The sequence below is a fragment of the Zea mays genome, chromosome 7 (assembly GCF_902167145.1).
Source record: "Zea mays cultivar B73 chromosome 7, Zm-B73-REFERENCE-NAM-5.0, whole genome shotgun sequence".
Taxonomy (NCBI): Eukaryota; Viridiplantae; Streptophyta; class Magnoliopsida; order Poales; family Poaceae; genus Zea; species Zea mays.
In genome coordinates, this window is record NC_050102.1 from 147,641,729 (window position 1) to 147,653,018 (window position 11,290).

The window sequence follows — 11,290 nt, forward strand, 5'->3', positions numbered from 1 at the left end:
ATAACCTTTTTGAGGAGGATTGTTACCGGAATCCTCACCCGTCCCAGCAGCACTTCCCATCGCACTATACAATGCATCAACCCATTAATTCAAGATCCAGAGCCCAGGAAAGCTTTCCGGCCCCACCCAGGAGGCCGGAAAGAAACGATCAAACCTATGACCCATATAGGGCAAATGAAAATGCACCACGTAATTCAAACCAATGGGGGGAAAGACAACATGCTAATATCCAGCCAACCCCACCTATGTTTGACTAGAGAGCCGGTGGTCTCGCACCGGCTGCCATTGATATAGTAAGGGAAGAAATAGCCGGGGCGTTCCGAGATAAGCTCGGAGTAAGCATGGTCCCTGGGGGGCAATCGTATCGGAAACCTTATGACAGCCGATTTGATCACCACCCATACCCACAGGGAACCAGGATACCCGAATTCGCAAAATTTTCGGGTGATCAAGGGAAAAACACACGCGAACATATAGGCCAGTTCTTAGCACAATTGGGAGAATTGGCCGACACAGAGGCATTTCGCGTACGTTTATTTTCATTATCGCTAACAGGAACCGCGTTTGCATGGTATGCCACTTTACCTCCTAATTCCATTTCATCATGGGGGGATCTAGAACAAAAATTTCATGATCATTTTTTCTCCGGTGACTATGAGTTGGATTTGGTAGATTTAGTGTCGTTGCGACAGACAAAAGATGAATCGGTTAATGATTACATCCGGAGATTCCGAGATACAAGAAACCGATGCTTTCAAATTCATTTAGCAGAGAAACAACTAGTAGGATTAGCCTTTAATGGTCTACGATATTATTTAAAAGAAAGATTAGAAGGCATCCAATTTTTTACACTAGCACAGTTACACCAGAGAGCTTTGGCTTGTGAAAGCCGGAGCAAAGAAACTGCTAAAACAATGCGTCACAACGTACACATAGTAGAATGCGACCAAAGTAGCTCAGATGACGAATCAGCAGAAGTGTACGCTGCTGAAATGGTTTGGCCAAAGCAGGCCAAATCTTCGGCTTGTGCTTCCTTACAGCCGGTTCAAAAGAAACGCCAAGAGGAGGTAAAGTTTACATTTAATGTTGGTAAATGTGATAAAATATTTGATGAGTTACTTAAAAATGGCAATATTAAAATAAATCACACTGTTCCATTCGTCGACGAGCTAAAACGTCGTGCATACTGCAAGTGGCATAACTCATTTTCTCATGCCACTAATGATTGTAATGTATTCCGTCGACAGATTCAATCGACCATTAATGAGGGACGATTGAAATTTCAGGAAATGCAGGTGGATACAGAGCCCTTTCCGATGAACGTGATCGACTTCGAGGGCAAGAAAGTCCTGGTTCGGCCAAACACGGCCGATAAAGGCAAAGAGATAGTCATCGGCGATTCTAAAAGGGCCGATGAGGATCATAAAGTTTCTTGCAGGAAAGTGATAGCTGAGAAGACTCCCGATGGAGGGGAGACCCTAAAAGTAACCATCACAGCCTCCAGTACTGGGGGGCAAGCGCAGACAGGGAGACGGATACAGGAACCCGTGCTGCGTATCCCGGACGGTCCGGCACGTAGGCGCGGACGGTCCGGGACCCCACCGGATGGTCCGGAGAGCTCCGTCGGACGGTCCGGCTGTACTCAGGACTCACAACGTCCACGTACTTTCAAACCACGACGACCAGAGATAGGTACGTGGAAAACAAATACATTCAAGGCAGCTGGTCGGTTGGTTAAAGCCGGCCCAACTTTTGATCAATTATTGTCTAAATACGTAAAAAAGAAGGCCGGCCCCAGTGACCGGCCAGCAAAGCGACCCCGCTCACCCATTCATGAGCAGCGTCAGGTCAGGCCGATTGGACCACCCCACCAATCGGAAGAAATGAAAGGTCATACTGTACAAGTGAGACCTAACATACCTGCATGGACACCTCCACCTCCATATCCACCTATGTCATATCCATACACATATTTACCTCCGCCGTATGTCCCAAATCAAATGTGGGGCATGCCACCATATCCATTTGGGATGCCACAGTACCCCGCCTGGGGGGCACCCCAAACATCTGTTTTTGACAGGTTGACGCCACCAGTACAAGACCGATTGAGCACTACTCAATCCGGTCACCAGGCACAGGCCCAACAAGATTGCCGGACTACTCGGCCTCCTAGGCCGACCAATCCGGCAGGGGGGCATATGACTATAGCAACTCAAAGAACAACAAAAAAGGACAGCATCAAAATAGGCACCGCAGATGTTGTCATACAGGGAGACAATAAAGGGCCGATGATTTTCGGTGAATCGGCCAACACAACCGAAAAGGATACGGCTACCATCAAAACAGCCGATCCAAAATACTCCATGCCTCGATGGTGCCCAGCGGGATTGACACGATCCCAAAAGAGAAAATTACAGCGCCTAAGAGCAAAGGAGAGCCAGGAGAAGGAGGCGGAAAAGACATTTAATGACACACATCCACTATACCCGCCACCGCAAAAGAAATGGAGACCGAAGGCCGTTGAGAAAAAACAAACGGCCACAGAAATAGAAAGTCAACCTGCACCAGGCGCGGACCGTCCGGCCCCCGCGCACGGACCGTCCGTCGTTCACCAGGAAGCCTCTGGACAACCTGCACCAGGCGCGGACCGTCCGGCCCCCGCGTGCGGACCGTCCGCCGTTCACCAGGAGGCCTCCAACGACACGACAACATCAATGGAGGAGGACGACTTGCTGGGAGAAGACCTGGTCGACTACGAGGCTTCTCCAGAACGCCCAGGTATGGATGTAAATATTATTACATTTTCTGCCGATTGTACTATCGTCGGCGATGATGAACCTGTTGTTGCCCAGTTTGATTTTGGTCCTAAAGAAGTCGCCTTTACTAAACCAAAGGAATCGGTAAATCATTTAAAGCCGCTCTTCGTGCGCGGTCACATTGATGGGATACCGATTGCTAAGATGTTGGTAGACGAAGGGGCGGCTGTAAATCTAATGCCTTATTCATTATACAGAAAATTAGGTAAACAAGATGACGAACTTGTCAAGACCAACATGACCCTCAGCGGTGTTGGAACTGATAGTTCGATCAAAGCCAGGGGAGTCACGTCCGTTGAATTAACCATCGGGACTAAGACCCTTGCTGCTGCATTCTTCGTCGCTGATGTAGAAGGAAATTACAGTTTAATTCTAGGCAGAGATTGGATTCACGCCAATCAATGTATACCTTCTACATTACATCAAATGCTAATACAATGGGTAGGCGATGACATAGAACAAGTACATGCTGATGTATCGGCCTGCATCGCTGTGGCCGATGCCCCTGTACTCTGGACTTATGAGACTGCTACATGTCTCACAGGAGTAGATTTTTCTGATTATCAATTCATAAGTATAGATAAGAAAGGTTTCATTCCTGTAATGCTAGAGCCGATGGAGAATCGCTAAATCCTAAATAAAGTTTAAATGATGAATACACACAAAGTTCATGAGTCTTTGGTCATGGACAGTTCGGCCGCCAAGGCCGGATGGTCTGGTCTTTCACAAAAGAGTTCGGACTTTAAGACCGAACATCTACCACAGCGAAAAGACAGTGTTACGGATGATCCGGTCCCCGAGACTGGAAAGTCCGCCATCACACAAAGATCATCTGATTCCTCTGTGGGGGACATGATAGAGGAATTCAGAGATCTTGATAAACTAGGACAGGGGTTTACATCGGCCGATCCTTTGGAGGAGATTGACATAGGAGATGGTAAAACTCCAAGGCCGACTTTTGTAAACAAGACCCTGGAGACCGATTCTAGGAATGAGATGATCGGTCTATTGAAGGAATATTCAGATTGCTTTGCTTGGAATTATACTGAGATGCCTGGATTAAGCCGAGAGATCGTAGAGCATCGGCTGCCTATTAAATCTGGTTTCAGACCTTTCAAGCAAAGAGCTAGAACATTTCGTCCGGATCTTCTCCCACGCATCAAGGACGAAATCCACCGGCTGCTAGAAGCTGATTTTATCAGACCTTGCAGATACGCAGAGTGGGTCTCCAATATTGTGCCGGTGGAGAAGAAGGAGACAGGTAAACTTAGAGTATGCATTGATTTTCGCAATTTAAATAGAGCAACTCCTAAAGACGAATATCCCATGCCCATAGCCGACACATTAATCAATAATGCATCAGGAAATAGAATTATTAGCTTCCTTGATGGTGATGTCGGATATAATCAGATTTTCATGGCCGAAGAAGATGCGTCTAAAACGGCCTTTATATGTCCAGGCTTCATTGGTTTATTTGAGTGGGTTGTCATGACATTTGGTCTGAAAAATGCTGGTGCTACTTATCAGAGGGCTATGAATTTGATCTTCCATGAGTTGTTAGGAAACACTGTGGAAGTCTACATTGATGATATTGTAGTCAAATCGGCTGAGTTTAGTTCTCATATAGCTGATTTGCGCAAAGCCTTTGATAAAATGCGTCGGTATGGTTTAAAAATGAACCCACGTAAATGTGCTTTTGGAGTGTCGGCTGGTAAGTTTTTAGGATTTGTCATCCATGAACATGATATAGAAATAGACCCTGACCGAATCAAGTCTATTCGGAATGTGGGGCCTCCGACTTGTAAGGTCGAAGTACAGAGGTTTCTCGGCAAGGTGAATTATTTACGAAGGTTTATTTCTAACCTAGCCGGGAAGATTGATGCCTTCACCCCTATCCTTCGGCTTAAGAACGATGCTGAATTCACTTGGGGGGCAGAGCAGCAGGAAGCATTTGATCTCATTAAAAAATACTTGTCTTCGGCTCCCGTGTTAAAAGCACCACAAGTAGGAGCACCATTCAGATTATACATTGCAGCTGAAGACAAGGTTATCGGGGCTGTTCTGACACAAGAAACTGAGGAGAAGGAGCATGTGGTGACATATCTAAGCCGAAGGTTGGTGGATGCTGAAACAAGGTACACTTTTATTGAAAAGTTATGCTTGTGCTTGTTTTATGCATGCACCAAATGTAGATGTTATTTACTGTCTAGTCATTGCACTGTTTCTGGTCAAGCCGATGTAATCAAATACATGTTGCATAACCCAATTATGAGTGGTAGAATTGGTAAGTGGGCTTATGCACTCATAGAATATGACTTGGCTTATAAACCATTGAAATCTATGAAAGGCCAAGTCGTAGCGGATTTTATTGTAGAACATCGGGTTAATGATATTCATAAACTAGACATGTCATACCTCACTATTACTCCTTGGACTTTATATTTTGATGGATCGGTTTGCAATGAAGGGCAAGGAATTGGCATTGTGCTTGTTTCACCAAGTAATGTCTCCTTTGACTTCTCTAGCCGATTGGAAACTTATTGCACTAATAATCAAGCTGAATATGAGGCCCTCCTATTCGGTTTAGAACTTTTAAATGGTATGGGAGTAAAACATGTGAAGGTATTTGGTGATTCTCAGCTGGTTGTCCAACAAGTGTTAGAAGAATATCAATGTTTTGATGGTACTCTAAATAGTTACCTTGAGAAATGTTGGAACATAATTCATTCTTTTGACGAATTCAGTATTCGGCATATCTCTAGAGTTGAGAATCATAGAGCTAACGATTTGGCACAAGAGGCATCAGGTTATCGGATAAAAAGAGGAAAGTTTCACAAAACTGAAAATCTGATAACCGGTGCAAAGCCAAATTCCCAGGTCGCGGACCGTCCGCGTGATGACGCCGGACCGTCCGGGGTTACCAGAAATGTTCTTTTGATCAATTCGGCTGACAATGAGGCCGATGCAAGTGATTGGAGGACACCTATACTTAATTATCTACGAAATCCCAATATCAGGACAGATAAGAACATTCGGCGAACAGCTTTCAAGTATGTTTTGATGAGTGATGAACTTTACCGCCGAACAGTCAATGATATCCTGCTTAAGTGCTTGGGCCCAGATGATGCTATATTAGCCATGGCCGAAGTACATGAAGGAATTTGTGGTACTCATCAATCAGCTCCAAAGATGAAGTGGTTGTTGCGAAGGTCTGGTTTTTATTGGCCTAGTATGATAGCTGATTGTTTCAAGTACTACAAGGGTTGCCAAGTGTGTCAAAAATTCGGCGACCTACAGTTAGTCCCTGCAGCCGAATTACATCCTATCATCAAGCCTTGGCCGTTCAGAGGATAGGGATTAGACTTTATTGGAGAAATTCATCCTTCATCATCAAAGGGGCATCGGTTTGTGTTAGTTGCCACTGACTACTTCACCAAATGGACTGAAGCCGTTGCTCTAAAGAACATGACACACAAGGAGGTAATTGAGTTTATAACTGAGCATATTATTCATAGATTCGGCATTCCCCAGACCTTAACTACAGACCAAGGTACTTCTTTTATGTCAAAGGAGGTACGTGAATTTGCTGAATTATACAAAATTAAGCTGCTTAATTCGTCTCCATATTATGCTCAGGCCAATGGACAGGCCGAGTCTAGTAATAGGACGTTGATTAATTTGATAAAGAAGAAGGTATCTGATAATCCTAAACATTGGCATAAGATTTTGTCTGAAGCTTTATGGGCTCATAGAATATCTAAACATAGTGCTACTAAAGTATCTCCTTTTGAGCTTGTCTATGGGCAGGAAGCAGTGTTACCTGTGGAAATAAGTTTGAATGCTGTCAGGTTTGCCAGACAAAATGATCTAACTGCTACTGATTATTATAATTCAATGATGGATAATATTGATGAGGTGACCGACAAGAGGATGATAGCTTTGGGAGCAATAGAATAGGACAAGATCATGGTAGCCAGGGCCTACAACAAGAAGGTCAAAGCAAAATCATTTCAAGTAGGAGACTTGGTGTGGAAGACCATTCTGCCTCTAAGGAATAAAGACCGAAAGTTCGGGAAATGGTCGCCAAGCTGGGAGGGTCCTTATAAAGTGAAACAGGTGATGTCTGGTAACGCTTATTTACTACAAACATTACAAGGCAAGGATTTACCTAAGGCTTTGAATGGACGTTTCCTCAAACAGTACCATCCTAGTATGTGGCAAGATGCCTAAGAAAACCGATGTGATCACATTGAGTTAGTTGCTTTTGGTTCGCCCAGCTCCACCAAAAGGCAGGGGGGCATATGTTCGAAGCAGAAATGAGCCGGCGGACTGTCCGGCCCTGAGGCCGGACGGTCCGCGGTCCGGACGGTCCACGCCTGTGGGCCGGACGGTCCGCGCGTGCGCAGAGCAGATTAGGGTTCTGAGTTTTGTGCTACAGTTGTTAGCTATATTCGCGGGATTAGCTCGGAATCAGTTGTGTAAAGGGTCCAGCCCCCCTCCTCTATAAATAGAGAGGTCTACGGCCGATTTGTAATCAACAATCGAATCAATACAACTTCTATTTCGCATTTTATCCTAGGAGTAGTTCTAGTCTAGTTTAGGTTTAGCCTCTCGATCCCCAAATTCTCCGCCTCTCCTCGACTCTACGTCGATTAGAGGAGTCTAGGTCGGCCTGCCCGAGCCTAGACAACCCCTAGGATCTCTCCTCCCCGACGGGGTCCCTCCCGGGAGCGAGATCTAGGCCGCCGCCGGCGACTTCCGCCGCCCCTGCGCACGCGCGGACCGTCCGGCCTCAGGGCGCGGACCGTCCGGCCGTCAGGCAGAGGATCCAAGCTCCTGCACCAGGTCGCGGACCGTCCGGCCCCAGGCCGCGGACCGTCCGCGCCTGACCAGAAAGCACCGCCGCCTCGCGCCAGGTCGAGGACCGTCCGGCTCCGTGCCGCGGACCGTCCGCGCCTGACCAGAGAGCACCGCCGCCGGTTCTTCTTGAGTATTTGGCGCTCCAAAAAAGCGTCAACACCATGCAATTGTTCGATATATTAGGTAATTTCACATCGTAAAGGAAAATAGATTTGATATTTTAGGAACATTTAAGAAAGAGAATAAATTTAAACATGATTAGTGCTCTACCGATTGCCGAATTCACCTTGGATCGAACGATTTATTGAGTTCCAAGAATCCTCTCTAGACTGTAGACCTGTAGTAGAACCATTGGTTGTATTATAATCGTACTAGTCTGGTACTACAAGTTCCTAGAATCCCTGAAATCCACCCACTGAAAACTAGCATGACCTCTTACCGAATCTCTCTTGTAATCCGTGGGCGCGTGGACAGAATTCGCATTTGGAATTTCATTTGTGCAATTATCTTATACGCTAGCACCAGGAAGCAGCTCTATGAGCTGTAAACGTACAGTGTACATAAATAAAAGGAACCCTTTTAAAAAATAAACTAATGGAAAAAATAAAGGTGTTCCGAAAGAAGATGTACCAGAGAGGCAATGTGACTTTGTTTCTTCTGTTTGGGACACAATAGGCATCAGGGAAACAAATAAGCTGAGTCTGAGACAGGGGCAGTACACCACTTAAGGCCAAAATATTCTTGTTCGCACATGGCAAAGATAATGACAGTTAAATCATACAGCATTAATAATGAAATCCTGTAGGATTAAACAAATGCGATTTCCACTAGTAGAGATCGGAACATTCAGGTCCCGGAGTCCATTTGGTCACTTTGAGTAGCAAAATTTTGTTTGGCAATTGTTCTGGAATCTAGTTGGAAATGCCTTTAATTTGTACAGCGGGACACTCACCCTTTTTCATTGTAAACTCTCCCTTCAGTCTTCAGTCTTCACTCTCACTCTCACTCTCGTTTAAAAGAGGGAAAAAGAAACTAACAATGGAGGGAGGTTGAAACTTTGTATTGCTACAAATCCCCCAAAAAGGTCGGTTAAAATTACAAAAAGGAAAAAAAACTAATAAAGAAAAAAGAAAACCTATATCTAATGAATCGAGGATGCAAATCATCCATGAATCGGGTCCTGGTTCCGTCGCCGCTAGACGCAATCACGCAATCCGCCACTATGAACAATGTGTTCCCGACCTCTGCTTTGGCCGCTTCTGCATGGCTTGTTTTGTCCTCGTCGACAATGCCGACGACGTCAAAGCCGTCGCCGCGCCCGCCGGTGAGCTGGCGGGCGCGCTCCGTCTGCTCCGCCCAGTCGGTGCCGAGCACGGCGCGCAGCATGAGCGCGGCGCAGACGAGCTGCGCGGCCAGCATGCCGCCCCACATCCCGCGGAAGTCCAGCCCGGGGGCCCAGAACGCCAGCGCCAGCGCCACGGGCATGCCCACGCCGTAGAACGCCGAGACGTTGATCCTCGCCGCCTTCCCGGGCCTCGCGCTGCCGCGCAGCACCCCGCAGCCGGCCGTCTGCGGGCAGTTCCCCAGTTCGGCCATGCCGAGCAGCGGTAGCGCTGCCGCCGCCAGCTTCAGGATGGCCTCGTCGGTGGTGAACATCCGTGCCCAGACGCCCCGCACGGACACGGCGAATGCGCAGGCCACGAGGCCGAGCGCGGCGCCCAGGCCGAGCCCGACGCGCGCGACGAGGCGCGCGCGCTCCGGCCTCCGGGCGCCCAGCTCGTGCCCGACTCGCGTGGACACGGCGCAGCCGAGCGAGTGCGGGAAGATGTATATCAGCGACGTGGTCTGTATGAGCACCCCCATGGAAGCCACCGCGGCCTTGGGGTCGATGAGCACGCCACAGAGGAGCACCATGATCTCGTACCACCACCACTCCAAGCAGACGGACATGCAGCTGTGCGCGCACAGCCTCACCAGGCTCCACCACTCCTTGGCGCCCTCCTCCTCCACCTCCTCGGCTGGTGGCGCCGCCACGGACGCGCCCTTCTTGGCGCCGTCATCGTCATGGGTGCCGTACATTCCGCGGAGGTAGACGTACGCCACGAGGAACAGCAAGAAGTTGAGGTTGGTCCAGACCCCGCCGAGCGCGACGCCACGGACGCCGAGGCCGAGGACGCTGACGAGGAGGAAGTTGATGGGCACGTGGAGGAGCAGCGCGGCGGCGGCGCCGTAGGTGAGCGGCAGCGTGACGGACTGCGCGCGCAGGTAGATACGGATCGGGTGGAGGAAGCACTGCAGCACGAGGTCGGGGAGGCAGCAGAGGATGTAGGCGTACGCCGTGGCCGCAATGTCAGGGTCCTGCCCCGCGGAGACGAGGACCCGGTTCATGGCCACCCAGAGCATGGCGATGGGCACGGACGCGGCCAGGAGCAGCAGAACAGTGCGCCGGAGTGCGGTGCGGAGGAGGTCCGTCCGCCCCGCGCCGAACGCCTGGCCGCAGACCGGGTCCATCCCGCCGGCGAGGCCGGAGAGGACGGAATAGCCGGTGATGTTGGCGAAGCCGAGCGCGAGGGAGCCGCCGGCGAGGGGCAGCTGGCCGAGGCGGCCGAGGAACACCATGGACACGAGGGAGCGCATGTAGAACAGGATCCCCGCGCCGGCCATTGGCCCGGTGAGGCAGAGGATGGCGGCCACCTCGGCGAGGACGCTGCCGGGCGCCGGCCTTGGGCGGTCGTGCAGCTTAGGGTAGCCCTTGGCCGTCGAGAGGAGCGGCCTGTGATGGCATTGCGCCGGCTCGGGGCACCGGCACGTCGCCATGGCGCTAGTCCGCGGCCTGCGCGTGAAGCGTCCGTGCCTGCCGCGGCCTCTGGTTTTTGCTGCAGAGGGGCCACACGTCTGTGTGCTGTTGTGGTGGCATCGACGGGAGCTGGCATTGCCAGTGTTTATATAGATGCTTGCAGGCTTGCAGCGTATGACATTCTTATCTTTTGGATTTTCCATGGGCCCAACGGGAAAATGGTTCATTGTAAATCGAGGAGATTGCTCGCTTGGCCCACAGGGCAGAGTGATCCAGCTAGGACGCAATAAGGACACGACAAACTCTAAACTTGTTGCTACTAGTAACGTGTGAAAAAGAAAAGAAGAGGTCCGTACCGACTAGGACTAGCAGTACAAAAAACACCGTGCATGTACTCTACTCGAATACACCAAAGCTGCAAAGCATTATCTCAACTAATTCATCAGCGCGACTTGATGTCGCACGTGCAAAAAAAGAGGGGTTTTGTGACGATAGCAACAAAAACTGTTGTCCATGTACTGCTTTCCTCGGTTCTTAAAGCTTCAATCGAACTCAGCGCCTCCATTATGCTACGTGACGATTAGCAATCGCACTCCAAAGCTGAGCCCCATTGGTGTATGCATGAAAACGGTCGGTGACCAGAACTATTCCCATTTTCATATTTTTTTTCTAAAAAAAGTAAAAGAAACGATAGCTTCAGAAACAGAAACGACATTATTAATTCGAAATCATCGAAAATAGAAATTCGATACAAAAAATACACCGGTCAGGATCAAAATCTAAAATACGATCAGTAATAATTGTAACATATACTCAC

The 11,290-nt window shown here is 48.9% G+C and overlaps 1 protein-coding gene across 1 annotated transcript; it reads right to left on the reverse strand.

Moving 5' to 3' along the window:
• Positions 1 to 8,562: 8,562 nt before the first annotated feature.
• On the reverse strand, positions 8,563 to 10,599 carry LOC103633052 (protein DETOXIFICATION 49). Its single transcript, XM_008654737.4, has one exon. The coding sequence runs from the start codon at positions 10,491 to 10,493 to the stop codon at positions 8,772 to 8,774; it is 1,722 nt and encodes a 573-aa protein (XP_008652959.1). The 5' UTR covers positions 10,494 to 10,599; the 3' UTR covers positions 8,563 to 8,771.
• Between the last annotated feature and the right edge of the window lie 691 nt (positions 10,600 to 11,290).